This window comes from Mauremys mutica, chromosome 7 (assembly GCF_020497125.1).
Source record: "Mauremys mutica isolate MM-2020 ecotype Southern chromosome 7, ASM2049712v1, whole genome shotgun sequence".
NCBI lineage: Eukaryota > Metazoa > Chordata > Testudines > Geoemydidae > Mauremys > Mauremys mutica.
The window spans coordinates 53,547,664-53,573,077 of NC_059078.1; the positions used below are offsets into that span (position 1 = coordinate 53,547,664).

Consider the following 25,414-nt stretch of genomic DNA (forward strand, 5'->3'; position numbering starts at 1 on the left):
CACATCCTCTGTCACTAGGTTCCCTCCCTCATTCAGCAAGGGGCCCACACTTTCCTTGACTTTCTTCCTGTTGCTAACATACTTAAAGAAACCCTTCTTGTTACTCCTAACATCTCCGGCTAGCTGCAACTCCAAGTGTGATTTGGCCTTCCTGATTTCACACCTGCATGCCTGAACAATACTTTTATACTCCTCCCTGGTTATTTGTCCAATCTTCCACTTCTTGTAAGCTGTTCTTTTGTGTTTAAGACGAGCAAGGATTTCACTGTTAAGCCAAGCTGGTCGCCTGCCATATTTACTTTTCTTCCTACACATCGGGATGGTTTGTTCCTGCAACCTCAATAAGGTTTCTTTGAAATACAGCCAGAATATAGAATAACTGATTCTAATATACTTGGACTCCAGTAAAGCAGTTGACACAGTACCACATGGGAAATTATTATTAAATGAGAGAAGATGGGGATCAGCATAAGCATTGGAAAGCCAATAAGGAACTGGCTAAGGAGAGAAGGCAACGGGCCATAGTGAAAGGAGAATTATTGGACTGGAGGGAGGTTACCAGTGGAGCCATGAAAGCCAAATTCTCTCTCACACAAACACAAGTAATGCAGCTGCCTCAGCTCTACCCCTTTGCACTCTGGCTCAGACTCCCTGGAGCAGAGACTGTCCTGTCCTGCCTGTCTCCCACCTGGGCAGATGCCACCTCACCAATGCCCGGGGAGCTGGCTCCTGCCTCATTCTGATGTAAGCTCCTAGTTTGCAGGGCTAGCTCCAGCTGTTCTTGCCAGTGGGAGGGCAGCTCTGCCCCCCAATCAAACCCAGACCCTGTGGCTGCCTCTCGTGACATGCCAGCAATGGCTGCTAACATACAGAGCACCCCATGAGAAGACAATTGGATAGCCAGTGCCTAAAAAGCCCCAACCACGCCCGCATTCCCCATCTGTGCTGACTGGCACTATAGCACCCAGGCCAGCTCTGCCCCGGGTATCCCAACACTCATTAGCCCTCCTGAGGGGCAGATGCCAGCTTTCTTGCCAAGGGATGGGAGAGCCTGGAAGGGCTGTCTGGAGGTTAGACAGACCCACCCCAAGCAGGCCGGGGACACCTCGGTTCTCTCCACCCTGGCTGCACCTGTGTGTTCCTAGAGGTGCTGGAGCTTTGGGGGGTAGGGGGAGCCCATCCCCGGCACAGCAAAGGCTAGGCAGCTGGGAGCAGGGCTTATCTGTCAAGGGCACCCCTTCAGAAAGCAGCTCAGATCACCTCCAGGGCTCCCCAGGCTCCCTGGGGCTGCGGCTGGGCAGGGAGGCAGCCCAGAGAGCATCGCTGCCTCAGCATCTGCACAGTCTTGGTGGGGCATGTAAAGGGGGACACACAGATGCAGAAGAGCTCACAACAGCCTGAACACAATTGGTGCAAGCAAAGGCCAAGGAGCTAGGGTGCAGCTGCAGAGTCGCCTCTGCAATCCACCTCCTAGGAGGGGAGGACAAGGAGAGATGCTGCAGCCCAGCAAGCAGCATTTCTGGCTAAGTCCTGCAGGGGCGCTGAGTGCTCTGCTGCACCACCCATGCCCCCCAAAATGCTGTGCCACAGAGACCCCCAGCTGGGGCCAGTGCTGGGCCCACCAACAGCCCTGCCATCTGGGAGGGGCAAGGGGACCTGTTCATCCCCCTTCCAGAATTCCAATGGCAGAGCTGCCAGGCAGGTGCCCCCAGCCCATCTCCTTCATGCTGAGATGGCACTGCCACGCCCAGAGGCATCCCTAGGGGCACGGCTCTATTTCTCAGGGAACTTTGGTAAGGAACATGGTATAACTTGTGTCCTATCACATGGGTGTCAGAAATCCATCCAGAGTCAGAGGGGAATGAGAAAACCAGCAACCCCAGCCTGCCTGCAGGTGGGGTGAGCGCCCAGATCCAGGGCCTCTGGGCAGCCCAGTTGCGGGGGGAAGGAGAGGGGGTGGAGGTGCAAGCACCCACGATCAGGTGTCTGAGCAGCTTGTGGTGACCCACACAGCACTGAGAAGGAGGCTGTCCTGGAGCTGTGCTGGCTCTTGCCAGTGTCACTACACAAGCTCTACCTCCTGCCAATGCTATTCCTCTCAGCTCCCTCCAAGGGCTGCTCAGTAGAACATCAGCTCAGTTACTCAGCAGACACACACAGGCATGAGACTGCCACAGGCTCAGCGGCTTGGACCAATACCTGGGGCTGTTCTGCCTCCTGGCCCCCACACTGCAAGTCCATGTGTGTCTAGGACCTGGCTCCAAATTAGCCCCTGGGACCCCTGCCCATGCCTCTCCCCATGCCATTGCTGCCCAGCACTCCAGCTCTGGACCAGGCTGCCCATGGCACTGAGTCCGAGCTCTGGGACAGACTCATGGTGGCCAGCAGCACGCCAAGGTGGGAACAGCGGGAGATGGTGATGCCCAGGGTGGGGGCCCTGAAGCACACCACCCAGCTACCCTGCACCAATACGCCAGCCAGAGGAAAAGCAGGAGATATCAACATGTGCGAATGGCAGCTGCTGTCATGCCAGCCAGGCCTATTCCAGTTCCTAGAAGCAGCTCTGCCTAGTGTGGGGAAGGGCATGTGGCCTGGCACCGGAAGCCATGCTGGAGACACAGATACATGCCAGGGCACTCAGCTTCTCAGCCCTTGATTCAGAATTAAGGGGAGGGTGCGGGTCAGCTAGCCACTGCTGCATGGTGGGCACAGATGCTGCTGGCACTCAGCATTGCAAACAGGGAATCTCTGCAACAGTCTCACTCCACGCAGAGCAGCCACCTCCCCAACTTGGTGGAGCGGGACTCCTATGGGCCAGGCAACAGAAGTCTTATGGTCTATCCCAGGTGGTGTGCTGGCCCCTGCTGGACACCAGGGCATGGCTTCTCACCAGCACGGGCAGCTGTTGGATTCATTAGAGTCCCTGATCTCTGCCCCTTGCTGCCAGCGCCCTGCCTCCAGCCCCAACCCTTGCCAGGCTGCCTCCGAGGGAAAGGAAACAAGGCACCCCCGCACCAACCTGTGGCCCATTCCCTCTGCTGTCCCACTATGGGAGAGGGTCCGAACTGGCAGGGCAGGGGAGTCAGGTGTGGCGGGGCCCTTCCTTAAAGCTGCTCCAGGAGGGATTACATTTAATCCCTTCCCACTGGCCCACTGCAGGCAGCCCTACTGCAGCCAGCCCTGCCTCTCAATTGTTCTCATTAGAACATTTCTGTGCTAGTGAAAACAGATCAACAATAACTAGAACCAAGCCTAAGGCAGGGGCGCACCGAGCAGGGCTCCCCACAGCTCTGCTGACAAATCCTGGCCTGGCACTGCAGTCTCTGCTATCCTAGCCTGGGCTTCCCCCAACACAGCTGTCAGTACCCCTCAATCCAACTCTCAGCCCCTCGTTACTCTTCACCATGAGATTGTCCCATTACAAAATGCTGGTGCTGAACTTGACATTCAGGAAGAATTACATGGGGCCAAACTCAGCTTTCCTAGTGATTTCAAGCAAACTGGAATCCAGGTCTCCAAAGTGCTAAGTGGCCTGCCCAGCCAAAGCAGAGGGGACTTGTGCTCCGGTCAAACAAGCCTCAGGTTCTCTTTGCAGAGAATGCACCCCACACTTGAACACTGGTAGTTAGATCCATCCCTTTCTGCCTTCCCCCTCCGGGAAGCATTGGGAAGTCATGTGGTAACAACCACCCAGGGAGAGCTGTGACTCACCACAATTAACACCAGCGTGACCTGAGGTATTAAATACTGCAGTGCTTCTCTCGAGCCCACTCTGTCCAGCCCTGAAATAGGATGATGTGCAGAGCAGGTCCGCTCATCAGCTCTGCCTGGGAAACGCTCCTCTCTTGGCTCCAGGGGGCTCACCCCACCAGAGAAAGTCTGTAATGAGATGCCTTGTCGCCTCCTGCCCCATGGCAATGCGTTGCTGGGGTAACTGGACTGCTCTCTGATGCTACACACAGACACTAGCTGAGTCTGCCTGGCTCCAGGCCCCCTCCTGTCAGGCACCTTCTGAACTCTCCTCTTACTTGGCCAGTGCACCACCCTCCAGCTCAGGGCAATTCAGTCATGGGAGTGGGTTCCAGGCCCCTGTACTCCAAGAGGAGCCAAAGCATGGGCCAGAGTGCAACAGCGGCCCATTGAGTATTCCAGCCCTGGCTGCAGCCGCCTGAGCTCTGAAACAGGAGAGTGCCAGCCCGGGAATCTCCCCCGCAGACAAGCGAGTGCAGGGTTTTATGGACCAAACAACAGGCAAACAAAATCACGCAGCGATGGAAGAGCTCTATAAGGTCCCTCTGGGCCTGGCCAGGACTAGCCTAACCATAAATGCCCCAAGCAACAGGGCTCCAATCCCGGCCCTGGGGGAGATGTTTTCCTGACTAAACAAGCCACAGTGCAAGGAACTTTCCCTGATATTTTCAGGAACACAGGAATTGCCAGATGGGATCAGAGCTGAGGTCCACGCCGCCCAGTCTCCTGTCTGCAACAGTGCCCAGCCCCAGGTGCTTCAGAGGAAGATGTAAGAACCCACAGTAGCAGACTGGTCACAATCTACTCCAAAGATATTCTCATCCTCATCTCTAATAGCTGAGGACTACTTAAACCCTGTTGCAGGAGGGTTACCTCCCTTCCACTACTCTCATTAGCGCTCACTATGACAGTTCTGGATATTTTGCTTAGCTGTATTAATGTCTAATTCTCTACCGAATCTTCCCAAGTTCTTGGCCTCAACAACTTCCAGTGGCAGAGAGTTCCACAGGTCAGTTACACATTGTGTCAACAACTGTTTCCTTTAATCAGATTTTGAATTGAATTGAACTGAATTGAATGTCCCCTTGTTCACGCACTAGGTGCCATTGACAAGAGATGCTCTTGATGACCCTCAGACTAGTCAGTATTTGATAGACTATCATCTCTCCTCTTTAAGATAACAATCCCCATCTTCTCAACTGCTTTTCATAGGAGAGTTTCTCCAGGCCCTGGGTCTTTCCCATCGCCCTTCTCTGGGCCCCTCTAATTCTGCAATATCCTTTCAGAGATGGGGTGCCCAGTGCTGTACAGGATCCAGACGAGGCCAAACCAGAATTAGAACGTTCTCTGCCCCATTCCTTATGCAGCTGAACATACCTTGCTCTTCTGACCGCAGCTGCCCATTGAGCAGAGGTCTCCATAGCACTGTTTCTAATGGCACCCAGCTCCCATCCCTGAGCTCACAGTCAAGTCAGGCCTGCTGGGAGTAACCCCTCCAGTACAGGTTAGTTAGCATTCAGCACACTGAGTATAGTTTGCCACTGGGCTGCCTGTTCCCGTGGATTGTTTCAGTCCCTCCGGACCTGACTAACAAAGAACTGGGCCATCTCCAAGTTTAGCCACCTCACTGCACCCCCCCTCATGGTTCCCACTGGTAAACAGCCCCTTCTGTAACCAATACCACTTGGGATTTCTCTGATTGCACCTTGCTAGCCCAACTCCCCACCCCTGCAGAGACAACCCTGGCCCACTGGCTGAGGAGCACTGTGCCATAGCTAATGGAGCGGGTTGGTCTGTTCTGCCCTCAATTCACTCCCTCCTTCTGGAGCACAAAGGAGAATGAACACAGCGTTCCAGGTATGCGGTCAGTCCTATGGCGGGGAGCTGCCTCCATGCAGAGATGTCGGGGGGTGGGGATGGGGTGGATTACAGTCGCTGCATTTTGCTCACTGCCCTGCCACACGGCCATCTCCTGTCTGATCTGCTGGCCACTGTCCCCAAGGGCATCTGGACACTCCTGCTCCAATAATGAGATTTAACTCAGACGTGCACTATTCGGGGGGCCGGAGGGGGGGGGCAGCGCTTGCCTCACTGCTTGGAATATGATGCCTGCCCTTCAAGCATTAGCAGTGTCCATGGTTGGGGTTGCTGCTCACCCTTCTTTCTGACAGCCAGTGAGGAAGAGGAAGAGGGGACCCAAGAAGAGGCCTGCCAAGGTTCCACAGCTTGGAAGCCTTGCTGATTTCCACGTCAGAACTGCTTGGTTCACATAAGGACAGAGATGGGTTTTACCAAGTGCCAACCCACAGCCTTGCCGACTGCCGAGAATTGAGCTGGGATCTCACACGTCCCCTTATGGAGGCTCCGCTGGGCCCCTGCTTACCCCTAGCACCACGCTCTTCGTGCTGCCCTCCCAAAGTTTGCATGGGTCTGATTGTGGGCATAAAGGAAAGCCTTTGTCCCTCCCTCTGGCTGACAAGTCCAGCAATCTGAGTAGGGGCAGGAGCTATGGAGGCCAGGGCAGGGAGGTGCCCCTGGAGCTCACACCCCATCACAGTGCCGAGCCCCTTCCAAAGGGAGAGCTGCCAGCAACAAGAAGCAGTTCTGTGAAGTCTGTGGGAGAGCAAAGTCTGTTTGCATTTGCAAAGCAGAAAAGGCCACTGATTAGTGACCTTGAGCTGAACACTTGGCACAGTCATGCTCAGGGCTGTGTGACTGGTGCAGGGACCGCGGGAGATAGGATATAATTAGATGCATTTGTGTACATCTTTGAGTCCTTGAGAGAAGGATCAGAGCGAGTCTGACTGCAGGGCTGAGTGGCCCAGCCAGATGGGGCTCTGCTCTCTGCAAAGCCAGGGACTAACTTGTTCCACATGCACAGAGGGAAAGTGGGATGCGGAGGATGGGAACTGGGGGCTCCCAGCAGGCGACAAGGCAGAGCTGGAGGCAGAAGGCATTCGGGGAGAATGCACATGCGTTTACAGACAAAGCCAAGTGGACCTTAGCTAGCCTGAGCGGCCCACCTGGACATGAGCTGGGCTCTCAGCAGGAAGCACATATACATACCCAGAGCCTGCAGACATGCATTCAGCCTGCACCACAGCCCCTGGGCGTTCTGAGACAAGGAGGAGGAGAGGCTGTCCTGCTTGGCAGGACCGCGCTGCTCCCTTTCCCTGGACAGGGCTTGTCCATGCTGTTGGTCTCATGGATATGGCTGTGAGCACAGCAGTGTGCTTGGGCACAACGCAGCATGAAAGGGGGCAACAACTGTGGCTGCCATGACACAGCCATCTGGCCAGTGAAATCCCTCATGGATTTGCCAGCCCCTTCCCCACAGTAAGCTCCATGTATGGTGATTTCAGGGGGCACCTAGTTCAGAGGCCCCTTTGCTCACAGGCTGCTGCAGTGGACTACAGGCATTTGTGTCACTTCCTTACACCACAGGGACACAAGGACAGCAAAGATTTGACACCTTCCCCTCCTGCCGTGGGGCAGGAGCCGGACACTATGGGAGCTGTTGCCGGCTACATCTGGGATCTCCATAGTTCCCAGGTGTCCCTCCAGCCCCTGCCTACCTCACACACAGCCAAAGCAAGCCCTCGTCCACCCAGAACACCCCTGGGAGAGCTGGCCCTGCCTCGCAGCAGTGTTGGCCAGGATGGGAACTGGAGAGAACTGGCCATGCCAGGGCCTGTGGCTGATGTGAAGCAAGGCAAGTGCTAGGCCTCCGCCTGCCCAGGTGAGCTCAATCTGTATGTGCCCAGTGCTAGGTAGCGCATATGGAGCCTAGAAGGAGAGCTCACCAACCTGGCACTAAGAAGCCGCCAGCCCAGAGCCAACTGAGGGAGACAGAAGGTTGCACATGGAAAAGTGGAGGGTTGCATGGCACCACCCTGCCATTTCCTATGGTAACAGCACATCAAGGCTTTGGGACTCCGGAAGGCAGAGCTGCTCTCCTGACTCACCTAGGCTGCCAAAGCAGGCTCCAGCTCAGCAGCACAAAGGGCTGAATCTCCTACCAGGACACCCTAAGAGCAGCCAGCTTAGAAAGGCAGGTAGCACAGTGGGTAGGGGACTAACCTGGGAAGCAGGAGACCCAGGTTCCATTCCCTACCCTGCAACTGGCTCCTTGGTCTCAGCAAGTCACTCGGGCTCTCTGGCCATCAGCTGCCATCTGTAGAGCGGGGATAGGAGTCCTGCCCTGTCCTAGTGAGGCTGGAGAGTGACATGAGCTGGAGTGGCCCCCAGAAACTATGGCGATGAGGGCCACATAAGTATTTTACACAGCTGGTGCTAGAGGTGTACACGTGCATGAAGCCCTGCCTGAGGGCTAAACTGTCACCAGTTAAGAAGAAAGGCAACACCCCAGACAGCAGCACAGTGGAGGTGAGGCGCCAGCAGGCTGGGCAGGTGTCCGCTCGCTGCTGCCATGCTGCCAGGGGACACAGGCCAATCTGAAAGGGAGCGGGGCATACGGAGCAGTGGGGGTGCTGCGGCAGGAGGACAGCAGGGCTAGCTCTGTGCTCAAAGAAGCACGCCTGCCCCCTCCATGGCTAGGCAGGCCTAGGAGACAGAAGGAGTCTCAGCAGAGCCGAGGCAAGGCAGAGCAGCAGTTGGGCCAGTACAGAGGGAGTGAAGTGAACGTGGTGTCCAGCCCACCTTGTGGGGCAGATATGTTGGCCCTAGCAACCCGCACATACCCGCGCGGACTCCCATCCCCAGGCTCTGAAGGGCTGAGTCCATCTCCAGCTACACCACAGCACAGCCCCAAGGCGACACTGCCTCTCGCAGGAGGAGTCACTCACCCTTGGAAGTCAGTGTCCATGAGGAGTCGGACCAGAATCCCCGTCACAGCCACAAGAATTGGATAATGATCCACGCTCTCTAGCCCTGGGGGACAGAGCAGAGCCAGAGCAATGACCATGGCTGGGAAGGCCAGGTCATACCCCACCCCAGCACATGCCCGGCTCTGTACCCCGAGCCTGACAGCCATCCTTCTCTTTGCAGCAGCCCACCTCAGCTACACCCATGGCCATGCTGGGGGAGCCCTGGGCCAGAGGTGCTGCCTCCTCCTCCCACAAACCACATAAGCACCCTTCACATGGCCCTGGTCGCAGGCATCTCCCCATGGCCAGCACTGACCTCTTGAAAGCCTCAGGAAAGAGGGGCTCCCCCCACCCTGGGGCTGGTGCCCTACCCTGGTGTGATATGGAGGGGGCTGACTGGAGCCTTCCCACGGGGAGTGTAGATGAGCTGTGCCTCAAGGGAAAAGGGGACATTGATGAGACATCATTCCCTGAGGGGAGAGAGGCTGACTCAGCAGTACCACATGGCCCAGGGGCTGTGCTTCCAGTTACTTCCCAGCAGCATGCTGGTTAATCTGCTGGCTATGCTTCAGCCGTCCCCTGGCAATGCAAGTTGGGAGATGGTCTGCGATGCAGGGACAGCAGGTGGTTGCTAGCACAGCACTGTCCTTCCCCAAATCCAGCCGCGCAGCCCAAGGACAGACTCAGCAATGCATAACTAGACAAGGACTTCCTGCATGACCTTCCCTGGCACAGGCAGGAGATCAGCCTCCATTCTACGGGCACCTCCCCTCCCAGCCCCCTTTCCAGTTCCCTAGAGTGCCCATTTGAGGGCAACACCTTGCCCAGAGCAGGCATGGAACATTGCAGCAGTTTAACAGCTGCTCAGAGTTTGGTGCCTAGAGACCCCAGAGGCCAGGACCCAAAGGGGAAGTGAGGGAGCAGAGACACCTGAGGTAGGACAGAGGGTCTCATGGAAACAGGCAGGGAATTGGGAGTGAGCATAATGCTCAAGAGCCCTGTTTACATCTCCTAGAGCCTGTCATGCAAGTGCCCATGGTTGGGTTGGCAGGTCACCCTTCTGTCTGACTCAGAAGAAGAATGCCCCCTGCTATATCCCCAGCCCGCGGCACCTCAAGTTCCCGGCCACATAGCCCAGCACCCAATGACAGCCCCAGAAGAGACCGGGCCAATCTCTGCAAAGCACCCACACTGCCACATCACTCCACTGGCGAGGGGGAACACCTCAATCCCCTAGGCCCCCCAGACAGCCACCAGTAAGTTCCTGACAAGCAAGGATTCAGCCAGGCCCAACAAAGGTGACTCACCTGGCAGCCGGAGGTTGACCACTCTGTCGAACAGGTTCCGTTCAGCTGTCACCCGATTCAGCACCTGGTTCAACAGCTGTGCGGGGACAGGAGAGATGTCAGGAGAGACTGTTCCTATCTCCCGGACAGGACGCCCACCTGAGCAGGCCAGAGCAGCCCCGTTCCAGCTGTCAGCCCCAGCCCCAAGTCAGCGCGTCGCCCTCAGAGAGCACACCCGCCACATGCAGGCCTCCGCAGGAGATAGCCCCTCTTCCACTAGCTACTCCTGAACCTCCCGCCAGCTGGACAAGAGGCATCTGGCTGAGCGCATCCCATGGATTGTTAAGGGTCCACACCACAGAGCACAACGACAGAGCAGACTGCAGCCCTCCCATCCCTACTGGGGCGATGCCTGGGAGAACTGCAGCTCCCAGCATGCAGCGTTCCATCAGGAGTAGACAGTGCAGCTGCACTGCAAGAGATGGCAGCAGCAGTGCAACACTCCCCCTGTGGGTGTACACTGACTCCCAGCAGGCCACATGCACATCAGCAGGGCACGCAGCGCTGGAAACCCCTGGTGGGCAATGGGCCACAGTCTGCAGCAGTGAGAGGCTGAACACATGAGCAGTCACATCGGCTGCATTCCAGGCTGCAGTCAGTCCAGAGGAAACTCTCACCAAGGAGAAGCTACATCCCAGGCCACATCGTGGCCAATGGCACAACTGGTCAGAGTGGGCCAACCAAGTGCCAGCTGTGAGCAGGGCTGGGTGCAGGCACTTGCTGGCTAACAACTGCCAATGGCCTGAGGAGCTCTCTGCTGAGCCCAGGATCTAACAGGACTAGGACTGCTGGTCCCCAAGCACAGCAAGGAAACAGCTCAGGCCCAGGAGGCTGCTGGGCAAATCACATACAACCAAGCTCCACCCAGACTAGCAGCAGGCTTCTGCCTCACCTGGCAGTGAAACTGAATGTTGTTAGGCTCCAGGGTGAACCCCCACTGGGACAGCTGAGGCTCTGGCCATGCCCTTTCCAGCACACAGCCCACCTCAGCTCACTCAGCACACTTGTTCTGCTGCCATCATGGCTACTCTTCTTTCAGCTGAAAGCAAATCCCTGGTGCAGCCAGCCAAGTAGGTAGGGCTGGCTCCAGTGGGATCCCCATGGCACAGGGCGGGTCTGGTGCCAGCACCACCTGGGCACCCAGTGCTCTCTGTCTGCAGCAGGGAAAGCCATGGGAGCAGACAAGCCCACTCTCCCTCTCCCCCCCTCACTCTGCCCTACCTGCATCTGTATAACCCCCTTCACTGGCCATGTCCCCTCTCAAGGCAGCGAGGCCCCACCGTCGCTACACACCGTCTGACCCTGCCATCACACCCTCTTGTGGTCTATCCTGAGACACAGGCCTGGCACACAACAGCATGCCGGGGAAAGCTGCTGGTGGTGCTCCCCTCTCCTGTACTGCACCCCTCCTGCAGCCCCCCATTACAACCCTGAGCATACAGAAAGCGAGCGGCATGCCACTGCGCTCCGGCGGGTGGCTAGGCTCGAAGCTGTGCTGCCAGCTCAGCTGGCCAATGTGGGCCCCAGAGGGCTTGTACCTAGTCACTCCTGGCACAGCGTCCCCTGCCTGGAGCCCTGGCCAGATGACATGGCCTTGCCCAAAGCAACCTCTCTGAGAGTGGAGACACAGAAGAGAGCCTTAGGACCTAGTGCAGCCTTGGGCCTAGCACAGGCCAGGGAACATCACCTCGCAATTCCAGCCAATGACTGGTGGCTGGCCAGAGCAGAGCTCTGGGAAAGAGACGTCCAGTCTCGATTTACAGATTCCCAGGACGGAGAATCCCCCCCGGCCCAGGCAATCTGCTCCGAGGGACTAGGGCTTCACTCAGACAGCTGGGGTGATGCTTCGTTTGATCTTTGCCAAATTCAGCTCCCTGTCCTGGCTCGTGTTCTGCCTTTAGCTGCTGATGTCTGAGCCCCCTGCTCACAGCCACATTCTCCCTGCAGAGGGACTAGGCCTGGGGTCAAGTCACCTTTTACTCCTCATTTCAATAAGCTGCTAGTGCAGCTGCTCTGCACACCAAAGGGGACTTGTAGAACCAAGCATTATGTCAGTTCAAGGCTACATGTGGATGCGGACTGCAGAAGGGAAGTTGCTAAACTGATTTTAGTTATACTACTTTTAGCCACAGGGCTGTGGTTGGCAATGGAGGTGCCAGGGTGGGAATAGTAGTGGGTCATGATTAAGGAGCAAGGGCAGAACTGGGGAGGAGGAAATCCCAGGACAGCAACAGCAGGGGGCTGCAGGTCAGTCGCTGGGGGCACTAGCAGAGCTGAGAAGGGGTGGAAGCTAGGGACTGGAACAGCAGAGGGCTGTCTATTAGGATTGAAGGGCATTGGCACAGCAAGAGTGTGTGTCCAGGTCTGGAATACCACCCTAACTTGATTTCAGGTTCCAAGTAAGGCCAGCTATCCCCTCCCCTGCTTCCCTTGAGTTCACATCAAGCAGATGAATGCATCTCCTCTCTCTCAGGGCTTTGTACAACTGCCATTTCCGCATGATCTGAGCAGCTGCCATGTGAAAGCCACTGGCATGGGGAGTTCCTCAGTGTGCAGTCCGGAGCATGCATCTCTTTTCCCTCATGGGGTTGCAGGTAGTTCTGCGTGGGACGGGTTTCTGTGGGGTAGGGGGCTGATGAGGTGCCTGCTGGAAAAGCTTAATCAAATAGGAGGGCTTGGCAGCACCTAGAGTCAGCCAGATTTCTCCCACAATAGCTGCCCGCAGGTACATCAGCCTGAGAAACTGATGCTGGATCCCCTGGGTTGGTAGTTTTAACAAAGACACCCGGGAAGGGGGCTCTTTATTCATGCCATCCTGCCCCCAGCAGGGGGTGCTCTCGCCTACTCCACCGGCTCCCAGCATGGGGATGTACCTGGGCCAGTCTCCTGAGCAGCAGCTCCGAGGAGGGGCGGCTCCAGTCGAGGAAAATCTCCGGGGCCAGCGTGACAGTCATTTCCAGCACCCTGAGCAGGCTCACCGACAAGTCGAAGCATGTTGCGCACACCTTCAGCTGGCGGCTGTCCACAAAGTTCCTCTCCAGGCGCTCTGCTGCCTGCTGGATCTGCCCAGGCACAGGGCACAGCTTAGTATAGGGCCTTGCAAGGAACAGAGGCCTCCACCCGCTCATGCACCCGTTAGGGCTGTGCTGCTGGACTCCTCAGGCAGGCTGCCCTGGCCTGGCTCCCAGAACCCCACCCCTGCATAGCCTGCTGGGGTCCCCGCTAGGTGCTGTCCAGCCAAGCCCCGGCACTCACCTCCTGGATCATGCCAATGAACTCCGAGAAGGCCCAGTTGAGCTGGTTGAGGACGCTGTTGAGGAAGCTAGGTGCCATGTCGCAGTCACTGCGCAGCAGATCGGCCATGTGCTGCTGCAGAAGGGTGGAGGGGCATGGCTCTAGGACCAAAGGGCAGAAGCGTCAAGGGCAGACCCAGCACTAGGGCAGGGGGCAGCCTGGGATGCCCAGCTCAGGGAGGCGGGCAGCTGGGATAGGCACAGGTCTGGTGCCATGCAGCACTTTAAGGCCAGGCGGAAGACTGAGCATGAAGCAGACAGCCCCTCGTGCCCAGCTGCTGGACAGTGAGTAGAGATGGCAGGTGCCCTGCAAGGCTAGGTCCACAGACTATTCTGAGCAGAGCTTGTCTGTGGGCTGCCAGCACTGCCCTGCTTAAGCTGGGCCACAGCTGTGTACGGTCATGGCTCTTGCTCCCTCCCTTCCTCCCAGGGGAACAGCAGCCCTGCAGCCGAGCACTAACCAAGCCTCGTGCTCGGCTCCAGAAAGCCACAGACTAGCTCAGCAGTAACCTCTCCTGATACCAGCATCGCAATCGCTGCCCCACTCCCAGACACCCGCCCCCTCACCTAGGCCCGGCCTGCCCGGCTGCACTCAGAAGGCCAGTGAGGAAGGTGCTCCCTCCCTAAAATGGGGAGGAGCCCTCCCCCAGGGCTGCACTCCCGTGGCCCAGGCAGGCTGTTGCAGAGAACCTAAGGCCGTTTCTCAGCACTCCCACCATTGCTTCCCGGCTCAGCCCTCTCGGTGGTGGCAGCCCCCAGCACAAACACACTGGGGCCCAATGAGGCTCAGCCAGTGTCCCTCCCTGGCAAAGACGGGGCTTGGGCTTAGGCACTACCAAACAGGGAAGGGGAAGGGAGGGCAATGGACACTGCATCGCAGCTCCTAATCACTACCACAGCCGCAGGGCCCAGCACTGAGCCATGCCTGCTGGAGCAGAGGGGCTGTCACGTTCCTGCATGTGGGGAGCCCCGGCGGGGAAAGCAGATAGCAGCAGCCCCCTACAGTGCAGGCCCCTGCATGTCATAGAATCTCAGGGTTGGAAGGGACCTCAGGAGCGGAGCCACCCTGGTCTCAGCAGCCAGAGCCCTGCTCCCAGGAGGGACCGACTGGCACCAACAGCGGCCCTGGGACTGGCCCAGACAATGAGCAGCAGGGCCTGAAGCTTCCTGGCCCTTGCCCTCCCCCTTGCAGCAGGGAGCCCGCATGCTGCAGACCAGGGCACTCTGTCCTGCCCTCCTGAGGGAGGGAGGGCTGCCTGGCCTGGCAGCGCGCTGCTCCTCTGAACACTCCCTCCTGCCTCAAGCAAGGGCCAAAGTGCCCAGGTCTAAGGGAGGTGGGCCTGCATTCCAGGGCCACCAGGCCAGAAGGGAGCAAGGGCTGTGCCAGCATGGACAGCCTGCTTGGACTCCCAATGCAGCAGGAGACTCAAGCTGCTTGGGGGCGCCTCTGGCAGTTGGACCTGGTGCTCTGGGGTGGGGGAGCAGCACTTCCCTCAAGCCACCCCTGAGACACAGCCCACGCAATGGGCACTGCATTGGAATTAGCCCCTTGTCCTCCTGCCCCACCCAGGCAGGGGTAGGACCCAAGGGCACCTCTGCAGAACGTGCTCCCTTGCAATTAGAGCAGCATTCATTATTGGTTCAGGGGCTGCACAGACCAGCAGTGCCAGGAGCCAGGCCCATTCCTCTGCTTGCTCAGACCTTTCCCAATCAGATGCAGGGGCACCCAGGAGCAGAGCCACACCACCGCTGCCCCTGGGGGTGCAGCAAGCGTGCCACACAGCTGCCAGCACAGGACATGGGGATGTTCCCATGGCACTCTCTAGCCCGCAGGCCAAGGCAGAGGCTGGTGCAGCTCATACCCTGGATCTGCCAGCTCTGTCCACCCCCCAGTTACAGCAACTCCCCCATCTCTCAGGCAGGAGGCAGCCACCCTTCTCCATGAGCAGGAAGCCACCACCATGGTGATGGCAGTCCTAGGTGAGTGGCCCCCCTCTGGACAGCTGCAGCAGGGGCTCAGGGCACTGGCATGAGCTGCCCCATCTCCCTGGTACAGAGCAGAGATGCAGGCCAAGGAGCCCCTCCCCCACCAGGGCTCCCACCAGGACTGGAGTGGGACGGGGGAGGGCCAGAGGCACACCTGGAGGGGAAGCACCACCAGGGAACTAAGAGCTACTACACGACCACACAAGACAGGGCCGAGCAAACAGCAAACTTACGCTGGAGGCTAGCAACAGACAGATCTCCTGAGCCCCCAAGAGAGAGAGAGACAAGAGAGCGGCATTACAGAGGGGGCAGGGCGCAGTGCAGCACCTATGGCTGCAGGGCCCTATGCCCACGCCCAGAGCGGCTCGCCAGTTGTTGACCTGGCATCACCAGAGCTCTCCACCCAATGAGAGCGAGGCCCAGCAGCTTGTGCACGCACACGCGCACCCCCACCCCGAGGCCCAGCAGCTTGTATGTGCACACACACCCCCCCAGAGCCCAGCTGCACGCACACCCCCCCCCCCCCCGAGGCCCAGTGGCTTCTTTGTGCATACCCTCCCACCGAGCCCAGCTGCACACACACACTCCAAGATCCAGCGGCTTGCGTGCACGTACACACACAATGCCCCCAAGGCCCAGTGGCCCTCACACAGCTCCATGTAGGGAGCAGAACTCCAGGGGCTGAGCAGCATAGGGAACAGACAAAGGGAGGACACAGAAAGGAGAATGCCACCATCACTCCTCTATTAACCGGTGCCCCGCATGGGCATGCCAGGCGCCTGGGTGGCAGTGTGACATTTGGATTCATTTGCTTTTCTGTGGCCTCCACTGCCACCAGTGCAGCTGGTTTGCCCAGAGCTTGGGTGGAGCCGGGGCGCTTGGGAACAGCATGGCCTGCTCACAGAACTTGCTAGCTCCCCAGATCACCTATTGCCCCAGCGAACAGACCAAGACTGGCCCTTCCAACTCCTCGTTGGCTGGAGCCAGGGGGACACTGCTCCAGTCACTGCTGCAGCAAAGCCGGCTGCGGCCAGCTGCCCTGGCCCCCGCTGCTGTCCACAAGCAAGGCCTCAGGCCACAACAGCACAGGAGTGCGATGGAACAAGGGCACCAGAGCAGTGGGGTATGGAGAAGGGAACTAGGCCCCCCTCAGGCTTCTGCCATCGTATGTTCCCTGGCGCCCCAAGAAGCCTCTGCTCACACCTCCTCCATCACCTGCTGAAGAGCCCCTGGCTCAGCATTTGCACACTGCTGGGGCTGTTCCCAGCACCTCCAGCTGGGCCTGCTGGACACATCCCTGGTTCCCCACCAGCAGGGCCCCACTAGATCCTGGCGCCAGACCCCGCCCCGCCCCTTAGCACCCCCAATGCTGCAAGCGTCTTGGCACCAGACCCCACTCTCCCTCCCTGGCTGCGAGCGCCCCAATACCACCTCCCACCCCCCAATATTGTCCTCAATATCATAAACGCCCTGGCGCCAGACCCCACTCTTCCCCCCCACAGGCCACAAGTGCCCCAGCACCAGACCCTGCCCCCACCACCGCCCCCAATGCCGCAAGCGCCTCGCACCAGACCCCACCCTTCCCCCACCAATGCCGCGAGTGCCGAGCGCCAGACCCCACTCCCCCTCCACAGCCACGATTGTCCTGGCACCAGATCCCAGCCTCCTCCCGAATGTCATGAGCGCTCCAGTGCCAGACCCTGCCCCCACCCCACTCACTCTGCAGGCTGGGGAGATTGGCATCCTCGGGCTTGGTTTTCAGCAGGTGCGGGAGCCGCGTGTACCTGTATCCAAACCCACAGCCCTGCGGGGAGGGAGACAAGGGAAGGGTTAGGGCAGGGCTCCCCAGGCCACCACGGCAGAGCGCTGAGCTGTGCCAGGCAGGCTGAAGGGGACACCGCAGGTGCTGCCCAGCCTGCCAGAGAGAGGGCTGAGACCTCTAGTCTGCAGCTGAGTGATGGCCCCAGAGGCATGGGCCTAGGCTGCTGGCAGAGACAGGTAGTGGGACCTTACCCGCCACAGCCGAACAAGGATCCAGTTGGTCTGCGCCCACGGCTGCTGCTCATAAGGAGCCAGCAGGTTCCTCATCATGGATATTCGCCTGCCAGATGGAAGGGATATGTTGGCAGCCAGGAACATAGGGAGGGGCAGGGTGGCACATCTGGGGCTCCTAGGGGGCAGGGAAGGGAGAATGGCAGAGCACCAATGTCTGTAGGGCCAGCACCTGTGGCACACCCGGGGGAGGGGCAGGGCCGGCACCTGCGGCACACCCGGGGGAGGGGTTAAAATTAAGCTACATCTTCCCGTCCCCGGCTAGTCTGCAGCTGATCTACCCCAGCAGCCATAATCACTGCTACTGCCCTTAGCCCAGCCTGCTCCAACCCAGGGACCTCTCAGCTCCATTGTCCTGACACCCACTCTTCCACTCCCAGCTCCTTTACCCCAGTTCCCCATGGCAGTTCAGGGTGCGGGTCGGGACTTACTGCTCCTCTGGGATCCTCTCCACGGCCCGCAGCGAGTGTGGGTAGCAGACGTAGCTGGCCAGCGCCTGCATCAGTGAGTCCCGGATGTCTGGGGGCAGACGAGAGGGGCTAGGCTGATGCAGCAGGGCCAGGCCCATGGCTGAGCCGTGCAGGGAGCCAGGGAAGGAAGGTACTGGTCCCCGGCAGGAGGGACAAGTGGCATTTTAAAGGATACAATCCAGGGGCTAGCTAGGGCCCTAGTAACACAGGCAACAGGTCCCCTCCTGCAGGATCGCTCCATCCTGCAGCCTCCCAGGCCCTGCCAGGCCAGGGGCCAGGCTTAGAGCCACCTCAGGCCTTCTCCAGTCACAGGGGAACTGCCTAGTCCCTGCTCATCTCTGCCCATCACTTGTACAACGGGGAGGTCATGAATTCCCCTACCCCACGCAGCTGAGAAATGCAAGACTTTTCTGAGAAATGGCCAATCTGTGCCCAGCCAAGACTCCAGGCAGGTGCTGAGCCCTCCAGGCAGCTGCCCAGGGTTTGCCATTGGCAGAGGAGCACGTGCAGGAGAACCCATCCCATGCCAGTAGCTAGGACTCTCTGCTCCCCTTCCCTTCCCCCACTAATGCAATAACCTCAGCAATTGCTAGAAAAGCCACCCCAGGGTGCCCAGCAGCCCTGACACAGCCAGCCTGCCGCCTTTGCTGCACTCCAGCAGCCCCTTGCTGCTCCGGGGCAGGGTGTGGCAGCAAGATGGGGGCTGGTCATTGCCTGGCCCTCACCCCCAACAGGCAGAGCAGTCACCAGTCACCCCAAGAGAGCATCCTCACCAGTGCCGACGATCCTGGAGTCAGCAAAGTGCTTGGCCAGGATGGCAGCAAGACGTGTCAGAGTCTCTTCATAGCCTGCAAGGAAAGGGATTGAGCAGGTGGAGAAGGGCACAGTCCCTCGCCCTCAGGCAGCCACGGGAACCACCCCCGCTGCGGAGCTGGGCGGCAGAGTCGGTTCCTATGTAATATAACTAGGTCTCCCCCATGTGGGGCAGCGATAACCATGGGAACAGTAACTGAACGGGTGTCTCTGCCTGAGTCTGCAGAGAGCCTGACATCATCGCTCTGAGGGGGCCGTTTTGAGTCAGCCTCCCCGGATGTAGCGGCTGCCAGGTGCCTGGAGAATCCAGCAAAAGGCCAGCCATGCAAATAACCAACAGTTCCAAGTCTTAGCTGCACATATGGGGACAATGGGTGCTGGACATTGGGAAGCCCCAGCACAGCAGGGAAGCACCAGCACAGCAGCTCTGGGATGCTCAGGATAGCACACCTGAGCCCAACTGCCCCTTTGAGCTGGGAACACAAAGGGTATGGCTCCTGCAGCTGGCTCAGCAGTGTGGCCCTGAGTGGCCCATGTGCTCATGGGATACAGTTAGGAGCAACGTAACATTGTGCTACAAAGTGCTAGAAAACACTGCCAGGGTGGGCCCCCACTGGGGATGCTGGACACTGCCATTCTCTGCCGCAGGGTTTGAACCCTTCAGGAGCAGGGCTCTGGCTCCATGGCACACCAGGCTGGGCTGGACAAGAGCAGCCAGCAGGTCTGCGAATCCCTTCAATCAGCTGCACACACATGGCCGATTTGGAGTAGCATTTTGGCAGCAGTGGGCCAGCCAGGCCAGGCACTGCACACGCGGACAGAGCCCAGGCCAGAGTCGCCCCTCAGACCTTCTCGCTCCCAAGTCAGCACAGCCCTCATCCTGGGGGGATGCCCACGTCAGCCCCATGCTGCCTCTCACTGCGAGAGAAGTAGTGTATCACCCACCTGCCTGTCCTCCTTCCCTCCTCAAAGAGCAAGCAGATTTTCACTCAAACCCGCCAGAATAACACACTAAACGGCCTCCTCCCTGACACAGAAGCACATGGCACAGAACCAGGCGGGCGCTGGAGCCGGCTTGGCCAGCCTGGCTCGCAGACCCAAAGGACTCAGCAGGGAGGCTTGCATTGCCATTGGCTACACAAAGAGCCAGAAGTAGCCCAGCAAGGAAATCTAGACACTGCAGAGGATCACACGGGGCAGGGACGCAGGGGGAGCTGACCCATCTCTCAGTGACTGCTTGGGTCTTGGCTTGCATTGGGCCTTCAGATCTGCTCCCTATACCTTGACTGCCAGCCCTGCCCAATCCGCCAGCCAGCCAGGCATGGGGCTAACCCCACAGAAGCAGAGGGGAGGGCAGAGCTGGGGAAGGGCCTAAACCTGAAGGGGATCTCAGGATGGGGAGCAGGGCAGGAAGGAGCCACAAATCATGCAGGGCCCCAGCTCCGCAGCGACTCCAACTGCAGAATTGGCCACAGACTCTCAGCTCCACTGGAGCAGAAGATTGCTTAGATAGCAAAGGCCTGGTGGCTAGGAAGGGAGCGGGAACTGCCTATTCCACACCTTAGGTGTTGGCTCTGAAACCCAGTGTTGACAGCTTCGCTGTTCGCCATTTCACTGCTGATGGTTTTAACAGAAACACCCCAGCTCATCACCCCCATCCTTGGCAGGGAGCAAAGAGGGCAGACATCCCTTCTGTGCCCCAAACCCACCTACTTCCATCACCCCCCATGCCAAAAGTCATCTGCCAAAGTCTCCATCCCCCCTGCCAGCCACCACTGTGGCAAGCTAGACACCCACAGGGCAAACTCCACAACATACTGCAGAAGCAGGTGCAGCATACAATAAAGACAACACAATGGCCAAAGACGGCCTGGTCTCCTGGCTGCCTGCAAGTCCCCACATGCCACAGACTGAGAGCAAGCAGGTGACCAAGCCCAGGAAATCCCAACGGGCCCCTTTGGAACCCCAGTCTAACTCAACAAGCTGTGCCGCCCCTCCCCCAAGGAAATGGCCAGCACTTGGTGCAGAGATGAGCACATGGCAGGGGAAGCAGCCCCGCCATCTCCTGGGAGCTCGCAGCCAAGGCGCAGCTTTGTCCTGCCCAGCACCAAGCCCAGCCCAGCATAAGTCAGCAGTGATGGCAGTGCGAGCCCCCTCCTCACCGGGGAGCTCCTCCATGCAATGGACAGGGCTGAAGTAGTTCTTCAGCGTGCTGTAGCTGTTCATGGCCACACTGAGGTAGAACTCCGGCATGAAGGCGAAGAGCGAGCCCGTCCTGTCCCCGTGCTCAATGGTGCGGATGCACACTCGCAGCAGCCAGTATATGTCCTGCATCTTCTCCTGCCGGGAAGAACACAGCCACGAAAGACTCAGCTTCCACCCCAGGCAGGCCAGAAAAAGTTCTAGGCAATATACCAAAGTGGCTGTTGCTGTGGGCCCAAAGGATAAGAGGCTGAGGACTGAATGGAGAGCCCCAGCACCATGCCATGTGGATAGCCAGGGGCAGCTCAACCCAAAGGGGCTTTGAACCAGAGGATGGAAGCTAAGAGTGAAAGAAGAAAGCAGAGTGCTGTCATCTTGAACTCCAACTCAAAATAACACCTGGATCCATCTTTAAAACTTCTAGCAAGCTGGGTTACCCTTAAATTGGGCTGATCAGCCATAAGCGGGTTCAGCAGGCACCTGACTAGACCTTTTACATGTACACCATGACACAGTGGATCAACAGCTGCCTAAACAATAACTATAACAATAAATGTTAATGGGAAAACGTCCAAAAGGGAGACAAAAGGACTGGGTTTGTTCAAGCAAAAAGGCTTAACTCAAGGACTGGGTTAGGATCATGCCTGGCAAACAAAAGAGGAATGGGACCATAAATTAGTAACCCAAAACCAGTGTCGAGAATTAGGCCCAATGGTAAAGGAAATAATGTGGGGAGGAGCTATTTTGCCCATTACTTTTTTTGGAGGTTCCTTAAAAAAGACTTCTGGGGACAAATGAAAAAGCTGCTGAACAACAAATGCTAGCTGGGAGACGAGCTGCCCAAAAGCAGTGAGCCGTCACCCTCAATCTCCAGGGCCTCCAGGAGCCACCACTGGGCCTTTACTGTCCTAATTCTGAAAAATGTTCTGACCAGACTGGGTCAGTGAAAGGGAGCCAAAACACATCGTTGCCTCCACCAGGTCCAGCTAAACCCCAATCACCCCCTGGGATGAAGATATTGGTGCCTGCTATCACACGCCTCTCTTCCCCTCCTCCCCGCTGCTTTACGTTTTCCTAGCCCTCTTTTTCCTTCTAAGGACCATATGCTCTGCAACACTGCTGTAAGCCTGTAACCAAAAACACAGCTAAAAGCAATTCCCTGAACAGACCTGCATAGGGACAAGTTGCCAAGTGCGGAAGGGGCTGATCAGACCACATGCTGAGCCCGTGTGGGTGCAAGTCAGAGCCAGCCCCAGAGACAGAAGCTGCATTTTCTCTTTGTGGTTTTTTCCCCTTTTCATGGGCTTGTCTCGCTCTGTTTTGTAGGAAAGGGGACTGAACTTTAACAGCAGTGGCAGCTCCAGCCCATTCCAACTCACGGTTTCTCTTTTCCCCAAAGAGAATAGCTAGTACCATCTTTACTTCCACCTAAGGCTCAGATATGGGGGGTGAGGGAGTGTTCCTGCCAAAGGCTCTACAGCTCAAAGGGAGGGAGTGGGGGTAGGAGAAGAAATATTGTTACAATGAAAGCCCCACTTAAAATACTGGAAATGTGAAGTTAACTGGGTTTCCTTCTTTTTTTTCTAGATCTTTACTGAAATGCTGACTGGTTTGTAATGGTGCATTTGCCATGGTACTAGCAGGCCAAGGTCTCTGCTCACCCCGCCCCGAATCAACATTAAAGAGTTTTAAACAGGAACACTGGCAGGGTCACGTTTACCCCTGGGACTCTCTGGGCCCATCTAGTCCATCAAAATCTATACAACAAGCCCCACAGCTCAGAATTTCACAGGGGTCAGGCTGAACCGCTGCCCACCCTCCCCCTGGCTGCTCCCACCACATGCTTCTCTCACCTTGGAGTAGATGGTGACGTTGATCCAGGCTAGCCGGCGACTCAAGTGGTTGAGTTTCTCTGAGAAAACCTTCTGGCTTTTCACCAGCTCCTCGTAGATGTCCCTCCTCTGAAAGAAGCATAGCGGGTGTGAGGAGCCCCTCCCTGCCCGGACAGGCATGGTGCAGAGCAGAATGGACAGGACAAAAGAGGTCCCCCCTTCTATGGTTCACAAGGGAGGACAGAGGGGCCAGAGTCCAGTCTTGCCCAGCCAAGAGGCATCCATGTGAAGGCTGGGGGAGTGGAAGCCAGAAGCAGAGCAACGCCCAGGTGGGATCCATCGCTGCCCTGACCAGCAAGAACCCCAGGACCAGGAACCTTGGCCAGGTATTAGCCCCTAGGTGTCCAAGTGCTTTCAAATCACCTGCTCTAAGAGGTGGCCTTTGGTAGGACTGGTCAGATGGAGTTACCCTCCACCCACAGGAGCCCTGAGCCAGAAACTATTCTGGGCATTTCCTGTCTGGTTTCTTGGTGGCACCACCAGCCAGGTGTCCTTCCACTAAGCCCCAGTGCTGCATGCGGTGGTACCCAGACCCAAAAGGGGCGGGGGCCGGGGGGTGGGGGGGGACAGGCATCTATGCCATGGGCTGGGTTTGGAGGGTTATTTTATTCAATACTCTTGGGGACAGAAACTCTACACCCCATAACAGACCAGTCTGGCACACCTGTCCCATGAGGCAGGCCCCTCAGCCTGCGAGCCCCCGAGGTAAATGGAGAGCAAAACCTGTGCTTTTGTTCCTCCTGGCCTGCTGCTGGGGCCTGCACTCTAGAGAAGCAGCAACTGGACCACACAGTGCACATGCCCCTCCTCCCTGACAGCCTCCTTGCAGTCCCCGGCTTGAGCTATCCTCCGGCAGAGCCCTTTGCCACAAGGCTCTGCAAAGGCTACAAAGATGGAAGTTGGGGGGGCTACCGGAGGGACTCCTTACCTTCTTTGGACATCGGCTAATCTTCTCCTCTGTGTCCTTCAGAGCCAGGGCGTATTCGTTCACATCATCGGACACACCCACCATCTGAAAGGCAAGCGGGGACCAGTGATGCCAGCACAGAGCTTTTCCAGAATGGTCAAGAGCAGCCCAACCCTGGAGAGCAGCAACCCAGCCAGCATCGTGGCGCTCCTGTCCCCTGGCTGGGCTGCTCTCAGCAGCCTGACCCTGGAGAGCAGCAAACCATCCACAGAATATCAGGGTTGGAAGGGACTTCAGGAAGTCATCTAGTCCAACCCCCTGCTCAAAGCAGGACCAATTCCCAACTAAATCATCCCAGCCAGGGCTTTGTCAAGCCTGACCTTAAAAACCTCTAAGGAAGGAGATTCCACCAACTCCCTAGGTAACCCATCCCAGTGCTTCACCACCTTCCTAGTGAAAAAGTTTTTCCTAATATCCAACCTAAACCTCTCCCACTGTAACTTGAGACCATTACTCCTTGTTGTCATATGGTACCACTGAGAGCAGTCTAGATCCATCCTCTTTGGAACCCCCTTTCAGGTAGTTCAAAGCAGCTATCAAATCCCACCTCATTCTTCTCTTCTGCAGACTAAATAATCCCAGTTCCTTCAGCATCTCCTCATAAGTCAGCATTGTGGCACTCCGGTCCCTTGGCTGGGCTGCTCTCTGCAGGCCAGGGGGTCAGAAGGCTGAAGCTGCAGTGATTTGCTCTCACTGCAGATACAGGAGCAATTCCTCCTCACCAAACCCAGCCACTTGCTCAAACATAGCAAAGGCTAAAGGACCAAAAGCAAGACCTATGCTAGCTTGTAACCCCCTATGCTATGCTAGTAGTGAGCCCTGCACTGTCCTGGATTGAACTGGGTGGGCTGAGCACCGACGTCCAGATCCCAATGTGCCCTGGGCTGCTCAGGTGAACAGCCATCTGGCCCAGCATCCCTGTGCTCTAGGCCCCAGCACTCTGCTGTTACTCAGTTCCCATTCTCCAGGAAAGGGATTCAGCCCTACCCCTAACATGGGGGGGAGAAGAGGGCTGAAGATCAGGGACTCAGCTGCAACCTCCAGTGACACTGAAGCATAGCAAATGCAATTTGGGACAGGATCTGCAGCCCCTACTGGAGACACGTGGTCCCCTCGTGCCAGAGCCATCACCCCAGGATGAGTACAACAACAAAAGAAACAGGGCTGTGCCAGCCAGACAGACAGACATGAACACTGGGCAAGGTGGCCCTCCCTCTTTGGTGGCTCGATGGGCACAAGGGAGCTGGCTCACTGAAACGACCCACGGATGCCGGCCCGAGTGTGGACCAGCACGACAAGGGCTGTGACCTTCTCCCCTATGGGTCCTGCTCACCTTACCAAGCTGCTGGTGGACGCTAAGGTTGTACATCATCACTATTCCATCCAGGATCTCCAGAAGAGAGTTCTCAGTGATTGACTGCTCCGGCTCCTCAGGGGGTCTCCCCAGTAACAGACCCTCATTTCCATGGCTGCCTTCTACTGCAACCCAGCCCCAAGACAGAAGAGAGTTCTCAGCAGCGTCGCTGGCAGTGCAAGGCCTGCACTCCTCTCAGCCAATGCATCGCCCCAGTGTGCAGTGTTCTCAGGGACCATGTCCACAGCACAGCTCCCTCCCACTCCATGCCTTACCCCAGCCCTCGTTCCCTCTCTACAGGCCTGGGGGCCTCACACAAAGGGACCAAGCTGGCTCTCAGAGTGCGAGCAGTGCTCCTGTCTGACGTGCTATTGCAGTCCGGCCCCACGCACAGCCCTTATCCTCCCCAGGCCAAGGAGGGAAGTGCCTGGCAAACACACATTGAGCAGAACGGTGCTGGGAA

General features: G+C 57.7%; 1 protein-coding gene across 5 annotated transcripts in view; it reads right to left on the reverse strand.

Moving 5' to 3' along the window:
• LOC123375041 (E3 ubiquitin-protein ligase RNF123-like) overlaps positions 1-25,414 on the reverse strand; it is a 252,084-nt gene that overhangs the window by 132,385 nt on the left and 94,285 nt on the right. For 3 of the 5 annotated variants that reach the window (XM_045025605.1, XM_045025604.1, XM_045025601.1), the window contains 12 exons: positions 24,931-25,076; positions 23,559-23,642; positions 22,592-22,699; positions 20,699-20,876; positions 18,497-18,571; positions 17,685-17,772; positions 17,215-17,302; positions 16,921-17,005; positions 13,178-13,317; positions 12,796-12,984; positions 9,884-9,959; positions 8,556-8,640 (listed from right to left, as the gene is read on the reverse strand). In XM_045025605.1, the coding sequence (XP_044881540.1) occupies positions 8,556-8,640; positions 9,884-9,959; positions 12,796-12,984; positions 13,178-13,317; positions 16,921-17,005; positions 17,215-17,302; positions 17,685-17,772; positions 18,497-18,571; positions 20,699-20,876; positions 22,592-22,699; positions 23,559-23,642; positions 24,931-25,076 (1,342 nt within the window). Of the gene's footprint in view, positions 1-274; positions 5,768-8,555; positions 8,641-9,883; positions 9,960-12,795; positions 12,985-13,177; positions 13,318-16,920; positions 17,006-17,214; positions 17,303-17,684; positions 17,773-18,496; positions 18,572-20,698; positions 20,877-22,591; positions 22,700-23,558; positions 23,643-24,930; positions 25,077-25,414 lie in introns of those variants that run through there. The other 2 variants (XM_045025603.1, XM_045025602.1) reach the window with 2 other exon arrangements.